The following is a 23,548-nucleotide window of genomic DNA, read 5'->3' on the forward strand; positions in this document are numbered from 1 at the left end:
CTCTATTTGTTTTTATGCATGCATACATGGTCTTTTGGACATATTTGGTTTTATAAATATATGATTTATGATTCAGAAATTACACTTTGTATATCAAAATTATTATATCGATCTCATTGAAATAAAGTAAGGACCAGTTGAAAATAGACGTGTACAAGTCACATTCACGTAATTTTCATGTTATACATCTCATTATGAGTCAATGTCATTTTGTTATTTTATTTGCGACTAATTCAATAAAAAACTTTAGTTGCGACTAATTGATAACGGTTGAAAATAAGGTTATTTGTGATGTAATTTTGATACCAAATGTGCCCTTTTTGACTTAGAAACTTTCTTTGACTCATGTTTTTGCTTTAGTTTTGTGAATAAGAGAGTTGAGGTTATACTCGATGATTTTATCACCAAATTCCCTTGATTTTGTAGGTTATTAGAATGATTTGAAGGAAAAGTTAAAGTACCAAATAGTTGGAATGCAGAAAAGTCGACTAGAGTGAGAAACGTCAACCATATTGTAGAAAAGTCAACCAGAAAATTCAACCACGAAGCTTGGGCGCCCAGTTTGGAGGCTTGGACGCCAGAAATCGATGCCCACCGTTCGGGCGCCCAAATAGGGGCGCCCGAGTGTCGTGTGTCGTGGAATATGCCCATTTTTTGCTCTGTTTCGACTCTTTTGGACCGAGCCCTATTTCTTCTCTTTTTCGACTCTATTTAAAAGACCCAGGCACTCTAGGTTTTGCATCTCTGGCTGGAGCAACACAACAACACACTCTTCTACTCTTTAAAGGCGGATCTGGAGGCGGGAGCTTCTTCTTCTACTCTTAGGGTTTCACTATCTCATCCTTTTCCATTATTCATATAGTTTCTCCATGTCTATGGGGAACTAAACTCTATTTGTTGTTGGAGAATGATGTAACGTTGTGAACTCTCATGTATTTGAATTGATTCTTAATTTATATGCTTTTTCATTAATTATTAGGGAATTCATCTGTTTCAGTGCTTGCTCTATTTAACTCATTTAATAGCATGATTTATGGATTGCATGAGTGCCGGGAGGTTTGTTACAATTCAGGTATTTCTCAGGGATTAGGGTATGAGTACTTGGTCGTCTTAAGCTCTTGATATTCAGACTTAATTTTCTAGGAACGCTAGGAATTGCACGAACTAGGAATTAAGGCAGGCTTATTGCGCCAAGGGATTGGGTTCTAAGTAATTTAGTGAGTGACGTTAATATTAATGTAAAAAGAAAAATTCTTATATACATAAGAGTAAACTTGGTGAAATCAAACCCTAACAACATAATCATCCCATTTTATAAACATAATCTATCAACACTAATGCAATAAAAAAATTGTTTTTGTTCTATATGTGGATATAATGAATGAATGTGATCTCTTAAATATGCTTAAGGTATAATGAAAAATTTAAAATCATAAAGTCTAACATATTATTTATAAAGATTCATAACATATATATATATATATATATATATATATATATATATATTATTCTTAATCAAATGAAATATTAATTATGTAGATATTTTATCGAATATTCTAATTTAATGAAGAATTAAATTAAAAATATTAATTTAAAAGAAATAATTAACAGAGATTACATAAGAGATTATGATTCTTATCTATAAACACATACTTATTATTTTTATTTTTGTTTTTTTTTATTCGTTCTCTTCGTAAAGGAAATTAAAAAAAAAAACTAAATACAGTGTCAAATACCTTTGATTTACTTTGTGTCAATAAAAAAAACTCCTCGTGATAACTTTGTTCCTATTAACCAATCCAAAAACCCTTATGCTAATTACTGTTTTATATTGAGAATGGTTTAATTAATTGAAGGGTAATTGTTCTTTACCTGCTTGATATAATAAACTAACAGGTCTACCAACTACAAGTCAGAACCAAGACGACAAATATTTAAAATAAATAAATAAAAAGTTAAATTCTGGATCATGAACGTCCAACAATCAAACGACATATATTTAAAATTTTAAAAAAAAAAAACTAAATTCTGGATCATTAACGTCCAACTGCAAGTCAGAATCAAACGACAAATATTTAAAACAAAAGAAAAAGAAGCTAAATTCTGGATGATTAACGTATGTCACTGATGCGTAGCTGGAGGAATCAAGTAGGTGCAAATGTGATTACTATAACCCTTGCTCCAATTTAATACTTTCGTCCTAATTTGATGAAAATATAAATACAACTAATATCACCACTCATGGCAACTTTATTCCGACTAATAATGTAAATCAAACGTTCCATATTTATAAGCGGAAAAAACTATTTTCACAACCCACTTTCTATATTACACCCATTTAGCTTCTTTAAATAATATTAATAAAAATATTAAATTAAGCTATCTATAAAATATAAATTAAATTATTAATTAAAAATTAATAAAAAGAATTGTGAGTGATGGCATAAATTTTTAACGAGGTTAAAGTATCATTACCCGGACGATTACTTTACGACCCACGTGGATTGCATGGGTTTTATTTAATATACTTTCGCTTTAATCCTTTATAAAATAAAAATAATAATAAAAACAATATCTTAAAAAACTTGTAGACAAGGCATCAATTTAACAAACCACCATTATTTTTTATAAGGGTCCAAAGTAGCGTTAATACCAAAGTATGATATTTTAAGTTTACATGCTTTTCAACTATTGAATAATCTATAGAAGTTTGTGTCCCGTATACTTTTTTCTTTTTTTATTTTGTCATCAACTTTTATTAAAAATAGTCGTATATTTAAATAACATTTTACTATATATTATTATGTGATTAAATATAATGGTTTGGTCCACCAAATAATGCAAGTCACAATTTGATACTTTCGACCTAATTTGGTGAAAGATAATCACAGGCCAACTTTTTTTCGAAAATGTAAACTGAACGTTTTCCTTTTTATAAGCGGAAAAAACTATTTTCACAACCCAATTTTCGTATTACAACCATTTAACATATTTAAATAATAATAATATATTAAATTAAGTTATTTATAAAATATAAATTAAATTATTAAATAAAAATTAATAAAAAGAATTGTAATATAATTATATAAATTTTAATGAAGTTAAAGTGTTATGTATAGTATTATTTTGACAACCGTTTCACCCTCACCTCTTGTTGGAACAATTGAAAGACTGTATCCCTAAGTTTATACTGTTAAGGTGATCATCACAAAGAGAAAACAACATACACCAGACAACACAGAGCAAAGGTAAGCTAGTGGTAAAACAGTTCATTATAACACAATAAACATTCCATTATACATTATATCACACACCTAATACACGTACATCATAATCATATCACAACAATAGACTGACTCATCCGGATATAGTATGAATGTCGAACTATTGATGGTCTGTGCACTTGTAATGGTAATATTGTTGGCTGAAACCAAGCTATCATACAAGGTTAGTCATTTCAGTTGCTTATGGCCATGATCAAAGCTTACAGACAAAAACCTCCTGCTACTCTCACCATATGACTCATCCCTCTCTAATTGAGAATGAATGATCATTAGAGTGTCAGAATAGACCACCAGTTTGAAGCTCCATACATTTATACAACAACAATATAGGTACAATCGTGTAACCTCTCCACGAGTCATGAAATTACGTCCATCAACCATTCACTTCATTCACAAACTTTTCATCACAATATTCATATGCATTATTCTGATTCCCATGTAAATCATATACAAATTCAGTCATTTTACATTGACTAACATCATGTATGATCACTAATTATAATTGAAAGAACCATAATCAACCAAACAAGTCATCAGAAGTCACATAATAACAATTTTCTTTTAGGCATCTTAAAACTCACATTTAGGTAAGGAAAACAACTTAGAAACTCTCACCAACAGTTTTGGAAGGGTGCAAAACAACCTAAAGAACGTCCACAATGGATATCCAGAACCATGAAAACCCCCCAAAAGTAGGTGCAATGGCTCCCAGTAGCGCCTAAGCGCTAGCACTCAAAGATGGCGCCTCTAGACTCAAGCGCTATCAACAAACTCCAACCCTTTCTAGACCACTTTGTCCACTTCTCCCACAACTTTGAAAGGTTCATAGGACCTTCTAAACCCCGAGAAAACATTGAAAACTCAATTTGACACTTTAAAACCCAAATTCACTTCCACAAGCTACCTAATTTTAATTCTACACTTTCTAACCCACATATCAGTTTACTCACTACATAGACAAGTCTAAATACACTTGTTAGCACCCTCCAACACCTCAATTTCATTCCAATATTCCTACTTTCCATTTTCATCACCTAAACCTCCAAAATGAACTAGAAACTCAACCAATGAAGCAATTGACACTTCCATGACAAATTTTTCTGATATAAACCTCTAGACAAGTCATAAGTGATCTCAGAATATACTTCAAACTCTCCAAAATATTTTACACCACTTATTTCAAAATCTCACGACTCAAAACCCTCTTTTTACACCAAAAACACTTGAAAGTTTCAACTATAAACTACCTTTTTTTCTACATATCAGTTTTCAATCATTTAACACTTCTAACAAATCCCAATTATCCACAAAACAGTTCTAAAACAATTATCTTCTAACTCACATACCTATTTCTCAAATTCAATCATCAAAACCCCCTCCTCTGTAAACTTGAAACTGAAGTAACTTGACCAATATTTCACACAACCACTTCAATTCAAATTCAAACACTAAAACATCGTCATCACACTCAATTATAACAATATTAATCATCTCAAACACACCATACCACTTAATTACAACATCATACTATCAAAAGCATCAATTAAACATACATATATACAATCAATCATACTAATTTCTCAAATTCACCTATAACTCATAGAAATACCAAATTTATAATACAAACACAACTAAGATAATGTCTAACTTCCCTTACCTCACAAAACAACTACTCAACTCAAGGAACGTTAAGTTAATTGCTTGAAACACAAAGAATGTAAGACCCATGAAAAATATTTAACTTAATAGTAACAATTTTATTACTAGTAGTAATAAATTTCTTTGTGAATGGAAAATATAGTAAGTTTATGTAAAAAATAAAATGTGGAAAGCTAAATAAGAAATTTTGGTAGCTTAATTGGTAGAAAATTGTGGTGATTTCAAGAACATGAGTTCAAATTCTTTTCTACCTTTTTATTTTTTTAAAAAAAATTAATTAAAATATTGATAGTGGATAAAGCACTCCATGTTTTAAGGCATTATTGAGGAATCCATTATGTAAGTGGTGATTAAGATATTAATATAATAAAATAATATTAAAATAATAAATAATATTAAAAAATTGTTGAATAGTAAAATTTTTGGACTATAAATAGCCATGAGAGGGGAGGCTATTTTGCACAAAGAGAAGAAGAATCAAGTGAGAAATCTTGAGAAATAGAGAAGAAAGAGTTAGGAAGAAAATTTTAGTTGCAAGAAGAGTAGAGGTTCTGGAGGATTTTCGGGAAAACAAATTCTGAGCAAGAGATTAAGTCTGGAATAGAGGTAGGGGAGCTAACCTTTCTAAGCTTTTATATTATGATTTAGTATTGTTTTATTACTATTCATGTCTTGAAATTCTGTGTGAATACTATTAATGCTTACTGTATATCTATCTATATTGAATTTCTGTGTTAATATTATATGTTGTTGTTTTAAATCTGTAAATAAGAAATTTGTTAAAACAAGTTGAGGAACACTTTGGCTAAGGAAAGACTTGGTACTTAAGTTGTCCATTGTGACGCACCTCTCTTTCCTGGAAGTCTACTCAACAAGTTTTTAACTTAAATCTTGTTGAACAGATTATGTACTGTTAAATTATTGTGCAATACATCTCGTTGGAATGAAAATGTCTGATGAATTCATGTTATTGTGGTAGATATGGAATTATGAATTATAATTGTGATGGTAGGATAGAGGAATCTTAAAAACCGGAGTTGGTACATCCCTGATCATAGAGCAGCCCTAGTCAAATCCAGTAAGTTGTGGCTAGTCATATGTACTGGCGTTTATGGTGAGTTTGATTCGTCAAACATTTGATTCTTCTCCGGTGACCATTTATGGTGATATTTTAGTATTGTTAATTTATTTTGTGATATATTCATTTTGTATGATTTCTGTGATGATTGTAATTTATTATATTGGATTTAAATTTATGCATCAGAACATGATATGAGTATTATGGGGAGATTTCGTAAGGGTATAATATGATTTGAGGAATGTGAGCATGGTATGAGTCTCGCGAAGAGATTCTGTAATGCCATGGTATGTGTGTATATGTTGATGTTGAGGGTCCTGAAGTTGGAGGTTATCCTGATACTCTAATAATCATCCAGTCTCAAGTAGAGAAGGATGAATTATGTGGTGAGAGGGGCAGGAGGTCATGGTCTATGTGCTGGTTTTGGACATAGTGTTGAGGACTAACCTTGTGGATGGTATGGAATATTTTGGAAGTGTATTTGTAAGAGGAAGTAGAAGGCATCACAAGTGCATAACCTACCGTGACCGGTCATCAACATATCGTCGGGATGAGTGTCTATTAGGTATTGTGGAATGAGTGTCTATTGAGTGTATCAAAGTAATGGATGAGTATCTATGATGCGATTGTTGTATGATGGTATGAGTGTGTCTGACATAATTATTATATGAGGTTTGTTGAGTGCATCAAAGTAAATATGCATGTTTTATAAATGATTGATTGCATGTTAGCTCACCCTACTTGTTTGTGTTTGGGTATGTGCGATGATCGTATAATTCGTTATACGGGAGCAGATGAAAGAATGTCGTCTGATTCAGTGTCAAAGAAGGGAGAGATAGAAAAATAAAGTAGAAGAATTCGAGTTATATTTATGAATTTGTAGTTGAAATCTGAGTTTAAAACATATAGATATATATCAACTATAAATTTTCGAGTGTGAGATTATGGGATGTTACCTTAAATGTAATACTACAATATATAAATTATGAATTATCAAGTGTGAGATTTGGGATGTTACAAAGAAACTCTAGACGAACCTACGAAACACCGAATAATGGTCAGATATAGTCCTTAGGATCTCAATTTAACCAAGAATAGAAGGGAAAACAAAAAAGCCACATGCAAAGGGTTCTTGGACAAAATCACATATTGAAATCTAATAGAAATAAGAGTAGAAACTTACTTGCTTCATGGCCGAATTTGATCGGCTAGAATTGTAGACCTTGATACCGTGATGAATTATACTCTTTTGATCGTGAAATGGATGACTCATAAATAAAAGGTAGAAAACTCTAAAAAAAGTAATTTCTGGTTTTCGTCCCTCTTTCAAAACAAGGTACAATTTGGTCCTCATTCTTTTCGAAACTTTGGTTTTAGTCCTCGAAACTTTGGTTTTAGTAAAAATTTGGTCCTCATTTAGTCAACAAAATGAGGACTAAAACCAAAGTTTTAGAGGACTAAAACCAAAGTTTCGAAAAGAATGAGGACCAAATTGTACCTTATTTTGAAAGAGGGACGAAAACCAGAAACGGCCAATAGTTTAGGCACTAAAAATATATTTAACCTAAAAAACAAATAGTTGTTGTAATATATTTGACACTTAATTAAGTTTTGAGTAATTATTAAATTTAGAACTTTGAATTGATTTTTATTAAATATTTATGATTTATTAAATTTTTTAAATTTTAGAACTTTTCAATTCAATTTCTGCGTAATATAAAGATTTTATTAATATAATAATATAACAGTTATTTTTTACTACTATTATATTTAACTTTCATCACATAATATTTTATTAAAAAATCATAATAAAACAAATCTTCTTCAAGAATTTATTATTTTAAAATTATAAAATATAAAATTTTAAATACAAAATTAAAAACTAAAAAATTAAAATAAAATTACAAAATATAAATATATAACAATAATATTAAAAATTATAAAATTAAAATGTTATAAATTATTTAATTGTAAATTTTATAATCTTATAATATTAGAATCTTAGAATTTTATAATTTTATTTAATTATAAAAATAATTTCAACTAATACATTATGTGCTCTTGAAAGAGATCCATCAATAACATATTATATGATCACATTTAACTGGGGTGGTAATAGATAATTATAAAAAATATTGGTTAACGGAAAAATCTAACAATGAAAATCAATTGAAAAGGACCATAAAAATTTAATAAGGATTTGAGACGTTTAAAAAATTTATGAAGAACAAAACTTAATTAGACTTATGTTTTATTTCAAAATGTTAAACCTTTTATAATAAAATTGTTAAACAGATACAAATGTTAACTTTTTCATGAATTAAAATAAAATATAATATTCAGAAAAATATAATATTATATTTAAAATTAATAATTATTTTCTATTAATTCTTGAATTTAAATTTATATAAAAATATCATAATATATGTTATGGTATAATAATATTATTATATAATTATTCTATAAATTATTAAACTTTTTAATTTTTATATTACGTCTATTTATTAAATAACTATAATAATTAAATATACATATTTAAATTTTTTTATTTAAATATGATAATAAATATACTTTTTATTACAAAAATACAGAAAAAAGAGAGACTCCTGATACGCACGAGTCTCGAGTCTCAGTAAAAAAAATCACTTTAATCAGTTTTTATTTAATTTTTTAAATTAATGAAATTTTAATGATTAAATATGTTTTTAGTCCCTCAACTATCAAGCGATTTTAGATTTAATCATTCTTTCACACTTTAGTACACTTTGATAATTGTTCTTAAGAAAACTATAAATTTCCATCCTCCAAAATTAACGACATTAAAAATAGATTGAGTTGGCTAATATCTGGCGACGTGTTATGACATATTTCATTGTTAACGTTTGTCACGTGTGATGACATGTTTGATGACATATAGTTAGTGAGTAATATAGTTGAAGGAAATTAGGGTGTGTTTTTTTTTTTGTTCATTATCAACTCTGGGTTTGCTATCCAATTATATTCAAACTGAACCAACCACAGCCAACAGAGCCATGACGACATCCATTGACCGCACCCCACAGTCCAACGTTGTCGGAGCCTTGGCGACATCCAGTGGTTGTACTAATCAGCTACTCCATTGTTGCAAACTTGTGCTACCACCATCAATTAGAACCCTAAAACCCGAGAATCAGGACCCTTAACTCCAAATTTAAAAAAAAAAAAGAACACGAGGACAAGAAACCCCAAAATCGAATTTGAAAACAAAGATTCTAACTCCTCCAATCGCAACATCAGAAAAACCAAGAACAATAACAGAAACCCCAAAGAAAAATTCTCAAATTCAAAAATCCTAAAATCAAACCCCCAAATTACAAGATTAAAACCCTCAACCTATAGTTGCCAACCTGCAAGAAGAAACACAAAAACAACCCCAAATCATCAGCCAAGAATGACAATGCTGCATTTCTTCACAGGGGTTAACGGGATTGGCGCGTGGGTCTTGAATGTCGTGCTTAACGGTGCTATTTTGACGTTGTTTATGAGAGTATATTTAGGAAGAAAGAGGAAACCTAATAAGAATATGGGTGATTACGAATGTGGTGAGAATAAAATCACAGATTGAAGAGTGTTTGTGGAATTGGGCACTCTCACTTTGCAATTAACAACATACATGTAGATCCTCTAAAAGGACAATTATGTTTTTAGGAGGATTTGTAAAGTGTTTTTTTTTTTGTGGAGTACTCTTTTTGATCGATAGCACTGGTGAAGCTTGTTACTAGATTATTCCAGGAGAGATCAAGTATATTAAAAGATAGAAAATTTGGGAAAAGAAAAGATGATAATGCAATGTCATTTTCTCTAAGATAAAGCTCTTGTAGATAAAGACTAAAATTGAATAACAGTTGAAATGTTGAGGAAGTTATCACATTTGAAGACAAATCAAGGATACTAAGAGACGTTGGTGTAGTGGCACTTTTTTCGATGAGAGGAGGAGAAAGGAGGTTTGATAGTTGAAGGAGAGAGAAAAGAATTAATCTTCCTAGCGTCATTGTTGAGGGAGGATAAAAAAAAGCGGAGGTGGGGATGGTTGTAGAGAGAAGGAGAATTTCTAAGTTTACAGTGTGGCACACAATTAGTTAGTTTACCAAATTTTAACAGCGTTAATTTTGGAGGACGAAAATTTATAGATTCCTTAAGAATAAAGATCAAAGTGTATCAAAAATTGAAAGAAGAACTAGATATAAAATCACTTTATACTTAAACGACTGAAATCATATTTAACTTAACTTTTAACTATTCGTATACCTTCTTTATGCCGGTGGGGTGGATTGGACAATTGGACAATGACAAAACACTTTTTAAAAAAACAAATATCCAATACATATTAATGTTTTTAGCTGTAATACATACAGAAGTTTAGGAGTTTCTCTCTCTCAATTTTTCTTCTTCGCTTCCAAAAATTCGAATATTATTCTTTCTTTAGTAGTTACCAACTTTTAAAAATCAGTTAAGAATTTTAGAAATTTAAAAAACTGTTAAAATTTTAATTGATTTTTGAAAAATTGGTGAAACTTTTACTATCTTTAGAAAATTGGTTAAATAAATTTTGGTTTAATAGCCTATTTTGTTTCCAGTTCTGCTGAATAATGGCAATTCAGTCTCTCGTTTTAAAAGTGTATGAAATTAGTCATTACTTAATAAATTTTGCGTGTCAATGTCATCCCTATGTTAAATACCACAAACGACCTTAACTCTTTCTTTCTCTGTTACTTTTCTATACAATGCAGCCTTTTGTCAGAGTATTTGTAGTATAAATTAATTACTTTTCAAATAAATAGTTTTAAATTTATTTTAATAATTAAATCCAATCAAAATAACCTAAGTGAACATGTTATCATAAATTTATAAATAAGCCCCATATACATCTGGTTTGAATTGAATTTAACATATTTTTATAATTAAAATATGCCCAGGTGTTGGGAAGTATCATTATCTACACATTCTCAAGTGGGTTCTATAATGGCACCTCAACTCTTGCTGGTATTATTGGCACCGTGAAGGCTCAGGGAATGGAGGGCTTTGTTTTAGTTGCAAACCCAAGCTATGGTGATTATATTGCAGAGCCAATGCCTTTGATCCCTCGTGTGGAGGATGCCAAGGTACAAAAGGGAGGGCTTGCTATTATTATTATTATTCTATATCTTTTATGTAACCGAATCTTTGTAAAGAGATAACTAACATACTGCTTGAAATTGTAGGCTATATTACATTACTATGAAGAAAAAACAAAGAGGAACAAGAAAGGAAATGCCAAAGAGTTTGGTGCTTTGGCAGCTGTGGGAGAAGGAAGACTTGCCTCTTTCACAGGAAGATCACTGATAGTTAGTAGATTTTCTTCAAGGGGTCCAGATATCATTGACAATAATTTTTTTTTTGCAGATGTTCTTAAACCTGATATTCTTGCTCCAGGACACCAAATCTGGGCAGCCTGGGCCCCATCAGTGCTTCAGAACCTTTCCTCAGAGGTACTTTTCTCTTCTTTTTTTTCCAAATTCTATATAAAATGTCAATGTACTACCACTACTACCATCTTTCATGAAAGAGAAATAGTTGACAACTGAAACTTCATTGAACACTCTTTTGGTAATACAGGGAAAAGTTTTGCATTGTTATCTGGTACCAGCATATCCACACCTCATGTGGCTGGAATAGCAGCACTGATGAAGCAACACAATCCATCATGGACTCCATCCATGATAGTTTATGCGATCTCTACAACAAGCTCAAAGTATGACCATCTTGGACATGCTATAATGGAAGAAGGCTATGAGGTCAACACCTTGCTACCCGCCACTCCTTTTGATTACGGCTCAGGCTTTGTCAACCCCAATCGTGTCGTTGATCCTGGTTTGGTACTTTCATCAGGTATGTGATAGTCACTTGTTTATGAGCATAGTTCTTTTATTGGATATACATATCAGTGTCGTCCAACCAATGCAAAATTTTATCTTTGGTGAAATTGTTCTCACAGGAAATTTAAACCACATTGTACGAATAACATTGTCAGTGCTCGTGGTTTCAGTGTAATGAAGATCACTTCTTTCCCCGGGAGTCTGTGTATGGGAAAATCTGCTCCTCTCAACGGATTTTTATGGGATGTCTCTCTGCAAGCGAAATGGAACTCTCTGAGGATTACACTCCTGTGATTTCCCACGGGCCAAACCCGAGAACCACTCATATCTGATAATTGCATAATCGAGAGTAGCTGCTTCAAACTTGGGTGCTCTGTTAAGGAAAATGGGTGTTTTCCTCATCACACCAATTATCACTCTCGAAGCTTTTTGAGTGTTTGCTTTTTCGATTTCAGATGTGAATTGACAGCAAATTTTACTCATTTTTATAGACTAGATGAAACCTCGACTGAAATAATTCTTTTTGCGTCATATAAATTATGGGGAACTATGAAAACTCTGGGAAAAATTACTAGGAAAAACAAAGTCTTTTCTTTTCTTGTAGTATTATTTTGTTTATTTAGTTTTATTTGGCTTGATCAATATTAAAAAAATGAAAGAGTTTTACTGCGAGCATATTTGACAAAACTTATCTCGCACTAGAAAAGCTGCTGTGTACTGCAAATTTACTTTAGATAAAGTTTTCGTGTTCAGAAGAATTCAGAGGAATAGAAAAGAGAAGAAAAAAAAGTTAGGTTTAATGTCTAAGTTCTTATTTTGATTTGGAATCTCAATAAGTGTTTTTATTTTATAATCTCAATTGATCTTTCATTTTGTAAAACTGAAATAATTAGAGGTTTGTCATCAAATTAAACCGGCGGTTTAATTATACGTTACTGAACAATGTTTTCACTAATCACACGTGAAATTAAAGAGGAGTTTTGTATTAAAAAATATAAAAGCACAAAGGTTAAATCAGCTTTAGGGAAGGGTACAGTAGGAAAACTTATTATGATTCCCACTTCAATCGTTGGTATTCCCCTTCTCCTTCTCATACACCACCAGAACAGAACATGAATAGAAATGATACAGAGTTTGAACCTCAAACCACGCCTTCAGCTCCACCAATCGCTCCAAGACGGCATCGAAAACCTCCGCCGCAAAGTTGCATTCGGGGTCAGAACGAGAATCGTCAGAGTTGGAGGAGGAGACGAATTTGCGGAGGACCAGGGCGACGCTCTCGGTGGAGAGAGTCTGGAGGAAGGTTCTGGAAGAGAAAGGTTCTGGAAGGTTCCCAAGAGGAGAGGGAGTCCTTGACGCCGACGAGTTGGAAGCCAAGGGGGATGGTTGAGGTGGTTCTGTCTTTGTTAAGGCATTTGGCGATGTAGTCTTCAGAGTGACCAAGGTGTCAGGTTCGGGAGCCAATTTTGACGTCCATGACAGAGGGTTTCGTGTAGGGGGCGATGAGGTCCTAGAGGAGAAGGTGGGTGTGGGGGCCGGAGTAGTCGGAGGCAGGGACGACAACGGTGCCGTGGAATGCCAGGAAAAAGGGGCGGATGGAGGGTGGGACGACGAGTGAGGTGTAGAAGGAGAGCTCAGTGGAGCCCTTGTCGTTATCCTGCAGTGGCTTGTAGAACTTTCCAGAATCGTCCACCAGCAGACCCCAGAACGTCGTCCTTTGCCATGTGACCCGCCACCTAGTGCTCCGGCACCTTCAACATTTTCACGATTCTGAAATGGAGAAGAGAGGTATGAGGAAGAAAACGCCCACCTAGGGATGACAAAAAAATCCACGCCCGCGGATATTCGCGGATAAAATCCGCGACGGATAGTTGATACCTGCGGATATTTACTACCCGCAACCCGTGGGTAGCAGATATTTTAATACTCGCTTATAAACGAGTCGGGTGCGGGTGTTATACTATCCGTACCCGTAGATACCCGCTACCCGCAAAAAATAAAAATAAAAATTTAATTTATATTTTATTAAGTTAAATTTAATTAAAATTAACATTAATTTATATTTTACAAGATTAAATTTAATTAAAATTGAATTTAAATTTAAATTTAATTTAATTTATATTATATTTTATATATTTTTTGTAATTCTATTTAAATTATTTTAATAATTTATTAAAATATTTTTTTTTAAAATATTTGCAGGTATCCGCAGATATCCACGGGTATCCGCGAGTTTTAAAATATTCGCAGATATCTTTTAACCGGATATCCGTATATATAACGAATCAGATAACGGATGAATTTCTTTTTGTCGAATCGGGTTACGGGGTAAGCACTATCCGACCCGATCTGTTGTCATTCCTACGCCCACCACAATACAAAAAATCAACGAAACCAATTATATTGTCTTTGTACACTTCAGATCCAAAGATGTATCGAACTTCACCATTATATATAATATTTTATGATTTAAGATCCGAATCAATTCTTTATATTTTATCCATGACCTTAAACTTGCTTGCTCTGTCAAGAAAACTAATCGTTATATATGACAGGGAGATTTTTCCTAAATACTTCTTGATTATTAAAATAAGAATTCCTACAGAAAAAAAAAAGAAAACTTAAAAATCGAGTTTTAAAAAAATAATTTAAATAATAAGGTGATTTTATAAAATTTTATTTGTATTTTTAAATTATTTTTAACGTTAAAACACTTACTATCATTATTTAAAAATTCTTATCAAGTCTAATATTTTATATTTTAGTTCTTATAATTATTTCTATAACTTATTAACTATTTTAGTTTTTATTATATAACTATAATAATTAAATAAATATATTTTTTATTACAAAAATTAAGAAAAAAAATAAGAGACTCCTGATACGCACGACTCTCGAGTCTCAGTAAAAAAAATTAAAAATCACTTTAATTAGTTTTAATTTGATTTTTAAAATCGTGAACTTTTAACTATTCGTACGTACACCTTTATGTCCGACGGTGGGTGGATTGGACAATGACAAGAAACTTTTTTCTGAAATAAACAAATAACCGATTCATATTATTTCGCTGTAATTCATACGTATATTTCACACACCCAATAATGCTGTTTTCTTTTTTATTTTTTACTCTTTTCAGTAAAAAAAGTAATTTTTTTATAATTATTTTATCTTGTAATTCAAAATGAATATAAATATGTATTATTATTATTATTCGATAATATATTAGAATGGTTTTAAGTGGCACATATAAATTGACTTGTGATATTTTTGCCACTCATTTAAATTTAATTATAAAAACCAAAGCATCAGACAACCATTAATATTAAGAAAATATAAGGTAGTGTTTAGTTCCAAGGTGGACGTTTTAAATTAGACTAATGATAGATTTTTACGTTCATCTGACACATAATATAAGAAATAGTCATGAAATTATAAAATTTTATATTTTTTCAACGAAAGAAAAAAATAAAAAATAAATAAAAATAATTTCAAATAAATATAAAAAATTTAGGTGCGTAAAAAATATTTTTCTTCAAATTTACACGTTTTTCCCACTACTAATAAATTAAGGAGTTAGGTGGAGAAGTTTGCTTTATAAAGAAATATGCAGTAGGGAACCTGCAAATTGGAGACCAACAAATGGATTCATCTTCCTTGCACATAGCAATGTTTCCATGGTTTGCCATGGGTCATTTAACACCTTATCTCCATCTCTCCAACAAATTAGCAAAGAGAGGATACAAAATCTCCTTCTTCATCCCCAGAAGAACACAATCCAAGTTAGAGCAATTCAACCTCTTCCCAGATCTCATCGCCTTTTACCCTATCGACGTTCCTCATGTTGAAGGTCTTCCTCTTGGTGCAGAAACCACTTCCGATGTATCTTTTTCTTTAGGTCCACTCATTATGACAGCTATGGATCGCACTGAGATGGATATAGAGCTTCTCCTCGTAGATTTAAAGCCACAGATTGTTTTCTTTGACTTCACATATTGGCTACCAAGCATTACTTCTCGCTTGGGGATCAAATCCTTTCTATACTTGATTGTTAGCCCTGCCACAATATCTTACACAGCAGTCCCTGAAAGGATGAACCACAAGGGTACCTTAACTGAACTTGACCTTATGCAACCCCCTCTTGATTACCCCGTACCATCGATCAAATTTCATGCCCATGAAGCTAAGTTCCTTGCTTCCAAAAGGAACTGGGAGTATGGTAGTGGTGTTCTCTTTTATGACCGCATCTATGGTGGTCTAACCTTATCAGATGCAATTGGGTTCAAAGGTTGTAGAGAAATTGAGGGTCCTTATGTTGACTACCTTGCACAACAGTTTGGAAAATCTGTTATCCTTTCAGGACCTATCATACCTGAATCACCCACCACTGTTTTAGAGGAAAAATGGAGTGCGTGGCTTGGAAGGTTCAAGGATGGTTTTGTGGTTTTCTGTGCACTTGGGAGTGAATGGAAATTACCACACGATCAGTTCCAAGAATTGGTATTGGGTCTTGAACTTACGGGACTTCCATTTTTGGCAGTTGTAAAAGTTCCAATTGGGTTTGAAACAATTGAAGCTGCGCTGCCAGAAGGGTTTAAGGAAAGGGTTGAAGGGAGAGGGATTGTTCACAGTGGATGGATACAACAACAGTTGATTTTGGAACATCCATCAGTGGGTTGTTTCATAACACACTGTGGTGCTGGTTCGTTAACTGAGGCATTAGTAAATAAGTGTCAAATGGTGTTACTGCCACAACCTGACAGTGACCAAGTCCTTAACGCTAGGATGATGGGTAGCAACTTGAAGGTTGGAGTTGAAGTGGAGAAGGGTGAAGAAGATGGTTTGTTCACAAAGGAGAGTGTGTGCAAAGCAGTGGAGATTGCGATGGATGAGGAGAATGGTGTGGGCAGAGAGGTTAGAGCAAATCATTCAAAATTGAGAAATTTCTTAGTAAGTCATGATTTAGAGTCAAATTGTGTTGATGACTTTTGTCAAAAGCTTCAATATTTACTTGTGTGATTTTCAAATTTAAAAAAAAACTATTCCACTGAATAAGGCATCATTTGAAGTTAAAAAGGAGGAAGTTATTGATTAAACCAATCTCTTCTCCAACTCCCTTTCCATATTAGATTCTATCCTCTGTTTATTTCCTTTTTAAAATTAAAATTGTTAAATAACTAAGAAAATTTGTATACTAGTTTTCTCTCCTTAAGACATTCATTCGTCTTCTTAGAACCTTATCCTTGTTTGTAAGTCACTTTGTATTCTGAAAACCCTATATAAATAAGAGTACCGATAAATGTGTATCACTAAAATTGAATACACCAACTTCACACTATTTATTTAGACTTCAATCCATAATTTAACAAAAATATTGAACTTCAACAAAGTGTCGTGGTTTTCATAAAAAAGTGGGATGCCATGTTTCTCCGTCATAGACAAATTATAATTGATTTTTCATGTTATCATAATGTTGATGATGATAATGAAGCTTTTCGGAAGACCTTTTAATGATTGTGAAATGTTTGGATGTATTACAACTAACACATACATACATACATACATATATATATATATATATATATATATATATATGAAGATAACCAATAATTATACTACTTTAACAAAGTATAGTTTAACCAACAAAAATGTATAATAGGTACATTATAATTTTTCAATGAATGATTTTCAGTTTCCTATGGGTATCTTTTTTGGCTCCTTCCATCATAATGAAAGAGATTATTACTTCATATGGAGACATTAACTTTCTCGTATTAATAAATCATTTGTAGGGATGACAAAAATATTTCTACTTAAAACTAAACTTATAATAAATACTAAAATGAATATTATAAATGGATATCCGTGTAATATATATAAATATTTAGTTATTTAGTGGATAAATATGAATGGTATCTAATTTATGGATACCCAGTACTATTTCTTAATAAATAATAAATATTGTTAATTTTATTTAATAATTGTTTTTCAAAATCAAGTGACCGCAATAAAATTATTAGTAAAAAAATATTAATTATTAAATAGTTTCTTAAATTTAAATTCCTACGTTTCTATTTTTTCTTTATTTAGACCTATCAAATTGAAGTATTTTTGAAAATTTTATTTTTTTTAAATTTATATTTTGATATAACTCAATTAAATGGTTTTTAGAAAGGTCAAACTTATTTGCATTAATATTTTAGTGTGAAATTGTATTTGAATTATCCTTTAAACTAATTTTTTTTATCTAATTTTAAATCGGTATTAGAATTACTTACCATATACTATGTCTTTGATGCATTTTATTTTGGTATTGAATTATCAATAATCATAACTTTATTTTTAAACCATGAAATTTCAATTATAAAAACATAAAAAAACTTAATTAGTAATTTAGTTAATATATTTTTGTATTTTTTATTCGTCTTGATTTTTCTATTTGTTTTTTACTCAATTGAATACTTATTTTTGTGAAAAGACTTAATGTGAGTCCTTAAGTTAAATTTATGTTAACACCGTTTGGAAATGTCACGTGTTAAAATTTAGGTTTGTCATATGTTACTTCTAATTTTGACACGACAACTTCGAAATAAAACAAGTGTCATACATGGATTTGTTTAAGATCATCCAATATTCAAATCTAGATTAGATTCAATGAAACAATGTTTGATGTGATTGCAATAATGAATAAAACAAAGTTAATTAAGACTTAATAAATATAATGATAAAACATGTTTAGATTGGATTAATTTATTCTTCTTCTATTGCACCCCTACTGATCTTGTATATTTAAATGTAGATCATTCGATGTTTTGGAATCTAGAACCTAAGGACTTCAAACTCAATGTGATTCCTTAACTTCTAATGGAATGTGTAACATCCAAAAAAAATTATCTTTACAAAACGAACGAAGAGTGAAACCAAACTTCATATTCTACGCCTTAGCTCCACTGTTTACTAGCACATGCTCACCCTAACATTTCCCCTAAGCTCACAACATTAAAGTGATCACTGCAAAAGAGAAAACAAACACACAAATAGACAAAAATAGCAAAGGTAACCTAATATCAAAAGAATAAAACATGGAACTCATAATTATCATATATTAAATTTCAGTTTTAAACTTAAGCACACACCTAAACATATTATAACATCTAGATTCAAACATTCAGATACATGCATTATTGTTGAGCTATGGCGGGTTATGCACTTGTAGTGGTGGAACAGTTGGCCCACCCCTAGACTAAGACCTCCTATTACTCTCACCACATGTCTCACCCCTCTCTACTTGAGAATGAATGACCATTAGAGTGTTAGGATAACCCCTAAGTTTAAGCTCCTATAATAATACATACACCATTGGACACCACTATGGAATATCTCCATGAGAGTCAGATCAAGACATAATCATCATCATCAAAACATCATACATGTGTGAACAACTACCATACATATTAATATTCAATATTTCATTTCATGAAGCATCATGCATACCACATGTTCATCCACCATAAACATATACAAAAACATGTTCACAAATCATAAATATATATTTTCTTATGAGATAATCAATTATAAGGCCTGATAATCAATTATTCCATAGAGTTTTAAGCAAATACAACAATACCTACTAAAATAATCGATTATTAAGGTTTGATAATCGATTATCTTAGAATACCTACTACAATAATCACTTATTAGATCTGATAATTGATTATTCCAGATAGTTTTTCAGCAAAGATATAATTATGATTGAAATAATCAATTATCAAGTTTGATGATCGATTATTCTTGTTAATTTTTGACAACAACATGATTTTCTAGTTTAGGTGCACTTGGAACCTATATGAATGACCAAATAATATTCTTTGACACTAGGATTGATGCAAAACATTCTTATGGTTAAAAAATTGAATACCACTTTGCTTATTTGGTCAGAAACAAGAGGTACTAGACTAATTCAAAAATACCTATAACCAATTTTACACATTGTAAACCATAAATTTACAAACTAAGGGTCTAAACAAGTCACAATTAACTTAAAAATAGATCCTAAACCTTTATTTTTATGACAAACCTTCTCTTTTAGATTCTCACTTGTTAAAACCCCTAAAACTGGACCAAAAACAACATAAACTCAACCTATTAAGTACTTACCAATTCAACATCAAATTTATGGTTAATTAAGGTTATAGACATGTATGAAATGATCTAAAAACAATTCCCAAACATTAGTTATAGTTCCAAAATCAGTCTTATAGAAATTCAGCTACCAAAACCTCAATTTGGACCAAAAACCAACCCAACAACACTCCTATTTCACTACTTTCAATTCTAAAACAAATTTGTACCTCTTAAGACTTCAAAACAATAGCATTCAAAATTCAAGAAAATACAAATTCATAATCATTCACAACAACATTCATCAATAATCCAATTTCACTCATCAACCACAATTCTTATTAAATAATTATCTCAAATGATAACATATTCAATCAAACATTGTTCTCACAACCTAACAAACATAATTTCATACTTCTTAACACAAATTAAAACAAATATTAGCTTCCTTACTTGTTTGAAGACTAACGACTTGATAGAACCCTCAGACAGCTGCCACAGATCAAAGAATACTAATTGCACCTACAAACAACGAAATCATGATAAGGGTACAACATTAAAACCACTGATCAACAGAGAGTCTTGTAGAAGACTCAGATGATACATGAAAAAATAATAAGGCTCGCATGCAAAGGAAACGAGACAGACCAAAGAAAAAGAGTAGAAACTAACTTACTTTTTTTAGAGAAAGTGATTAGTTACTCTTGAAGATCTTACCGTTGTGATCACTCAGGCAATCTCTAATCTTCAAACATATGAACGCAAGAGAAGAACTCCTATAGAGAAGTCACAGAACTCTGAAAAAGTGGTTTCTAGAGAGATGATGTGTTTTAAAATAGTGAAACTCGTTTTTAACGAAACTATTTATATTAAAATCTTTTAATATTAAAATAATCGAGTCTCACTATTTTTAAACCACTACTACTTCTAAAATAACATTTTCTAGGTCTTTACAGAATGAATCATTGTCTTAAGTGCATGAATTTTTATCCAACTCGAGCCTTAAATCAATTCCAAGCATTTAAAAGTAGGAAATGATTTTATTGGACCGTAGTTTGATATTTGTTTTCCAAATTAATCTAAACTAGTGAAATAAGATGGGTGATCAAGTCATTCAAACTATAAAGCATAAATCAAACCATAAAAATTGAATGAAAACATATATAAATTTTCAAGATGTAACAATATAGAAAATTAGAATTGAATATATTCAACCTCAACACAAGAAAGTTCAACTATATGAAATGTTACAAGCCTTTGGAGTTGTTATGCCTCCCTTATATCTCTAAATAAGATGTTATAATCAAGTACAAAGAGAGTTAGAGCTGTCAAAACGGGCCACCCGGCCCGACTCGGCCCAACCAACCACGAGTTGGTCACTTAGTGAGTCAATCCAACCCGACTCATTTATTAGCGAGCCAGAAAAAATCGAACTCGGCCCGACCCACCACGGGTTGGTGGGTAAACGGGTTGGTTCACTTAATTACAATTTTTTTAAATAAAAAAAATTACAAACTTTCTATAATTCAAATCTAAACAAATTTCACTCCCAAATCTCACTCCTAACATGGGTGTTTAATTAATTTTGAAAATAAAGAACTTAAATAATTTTTTCAAGAAAAAACAAAATAATAAATATTTTTTTATAAAATGAAAATGAAAATTTAATAAAATAAAATTAGGTAGGTGGGTTGGTGGGCCAACGGCCCACCACGGGTTCAACCCGCATGAGCCGGGTTTAAATGAACCGGGTTGAAATCTGACCCGTATAAAAAAAATACAATTTTTTCAAACCTAATCCGGCTCAAACCCGTGGTAGGCCGGATTGACCCACGGGTTGTGACCCATTTTGACAGTTCTAAAGAGAGTGCTTAAAAAAAGCTGGAAAAGTGTTTCTTAAAACATAAGTAATGTTATGTTTTTATATATTTTCACCTTAGAGCTCAGCTTCATTCAATGGTGCTTAGCAACAAGGGTTTCTTCCCATGGTAGATTTTCTTCTAACTCAAACGTCTATTTTAGTGATCAGTAATTGAGATTACCTCCCTTGAAGAGTTTTATTCATGGGTTAGATCTTTTGTTCGGTGCTTTGGGTTTCCTCATGTTGAGGGTTTTTCTCTTGTCACTTATTACCATTATAAGTTACTTAGTTGCAAGGCTTAAGTTTGAATTCTTCTTTTGCTGCCTTAGTTGCTTAGTAGCACCGATTTTCAGGCTCAGATTCACCATTAATTTGTTCCTGCAAAATATCATTGAAATTAATCAAAATATCATCACATCCAAAAATATCTAATCCTTAGGACTTCTTTCTATATTCCTAAGTATAAGAGGGTTGATTTACTCAATAATGAATGAGTTTCATGGAATCTTAGTGTCAAAATGATATAGAAAGTTACTTAAACGAGACATTTATCAACTTCCAAACGCAAATTTAACATAACAAGCAATATTGTGTGTTTTTATATACTAAAATAGAAACTCAATAGTGTTTTTTTAAATAGAAACTCAATTGAGTAGAAAAAATATAGGATTAAATTAAAAACTAAAATATAAGAATAAAATTAGAAGATGTGAAAAAGCTGTCAGATTGGCCACAATAATCTAACATGTTTGTTTAACAAAATGAAATAACAGAAAAAAAATTAAAAAAATCATAATTTAATTCCTTTTTATTGTTCATTAATTCAATTGGGTTTTTATATTGTCATTGAACATATTGTCATTAATTCATCGATTATTTTAATATTAAATAATTTTAATATAAATAGTTTTGTTATAAAAGAGTTTCATTATTTTAACACACTAGAAATCATTTGTCTAGAGTTCTCTGACTTCTCTCTAGAGTTCTTCTCCTACGTTCATATGTCTGAAGATCAGAGACCGCTTGAGTGATCACAACGACGAGATCTTCAAGTTTACTGGATCAATTTCTCTAAAAGAGTAAGTTAGTTTATACTCTTTTTCTTTGGTTTATCTCGTTTCCTTTGCATGCGAGTTTTAGTGCTTTTGCATGTGTCCTCTGAGTGTTTTATAAGACTCTCTGTTGCTTGGTGGTACTAACGGTATACCCCGATGAGGTTTCTGTGAGTTATAGGTACATATATAGTTCCTTCAGCGGGTAAAGTCATATTAGCTCTTGTAGAGCAATTGGATCCTCGTTAAGGTAAGGGAAACTAACTACTCCTTTTATGTTGTTGATGATTTAATATATTGTGTTGCATGCTTGGTTTGGTTTGAAATTTATAAATTTGGTATGTGAAGTTGCTAATGGGAATTCTATTGAATGGGTGTTGTTTGATATTGAAAGAATTTGCATCGATTACTTGTTGAATGTATTGGTTTTAGGTCGCTTGAATTGATGGGACTGATTTCATAATGAATTGATATTTGCTGTTGAATTTTAATGTGATAGAATGATAGAGCTATAATTGGTTTTTGGTCTACATTGGGGTTTTGATAGGTAAATTTCTATAAGAGTGATTTTTGAGCTATAACTAATGTTTGGGAGTTGTCTT

At 31.2% G+C, this 23,548-nt stretch overlaps 2 protein-coding genes and 1 pseudogene across 2 annotated transcripts; 2 read left to right on the plus strand and 1 right to left on the minus strand.

Moving 5' to 3' along the window:
• Positions 1–10,969: 10,969 nt before the first annotated feature.
• LOC108333727 (subtilisin-like protease SBT2.4) lies at positions 10,970–12,546 on the plus strand. Its single transcript, XM_017569203.2, has 4 exons — positions 10,970–11,162; positions 11,262–11,528; positions 11,656–11,928; positions 12,035–12,546. Exons 1-3 carry the CDS (start codon positions 11,073–11,075, stop codon positions 11,713–11,715), a joined length of 417 nt encoding a protein of 138 aa, XP_017424692.1. The 5' UTR covers positions 10,970–11,072; the 3' UTR covers positions 11,716–11,928; positions 12,035–12,546.
• Positions 12,547–12,977: 431 nt separating this feature from the next.
• LOC108332840 (inositol polyphosphate multikinase beta-like) lies at positions 12,978–13,675 on the minus strand (annotated as a pseudogene).
• Positions 13,676–15,516: 1,841 nt separating this feature from the next.
• Positions 15,517–17,234, plus strand: LOC108333388 (cyanidin 3-O-galactoside 2''-O-xylosyltransferase FGGT1). The gene has a single exon (XM_017568823.2). It carries the CDS (start codon positions 15,555–15,557, stop codon positions 16,929–16,931), a length of 1,377 nt encoding a protein of 458 aa, XP_017424312.1. The 5' UTR covers positions 15,517–15,554; the 3' UTR covers positions 16,932–17,234.
• The last annotated feature ends 6,314 nt before the right edge of the window (positions 17,235–23,548 follow it).

The sequence above is a fragment of the Vigna angularis genome, chromosome 11 (genome assembly GCF_016808095.1).
Source record: "Vigna angularis cultivar LongXiaoDou No.4 chromosome 11, ASM1680809v1, whole genome shotgun sequence".
NCBI classification, from domain to species: domain Eukaryota; kingdom Viridiplantae; phylum Streptophyta; class Magnoliopsida; order Fabales; family Fabaceae; genus Vigna; species Vigna angularis.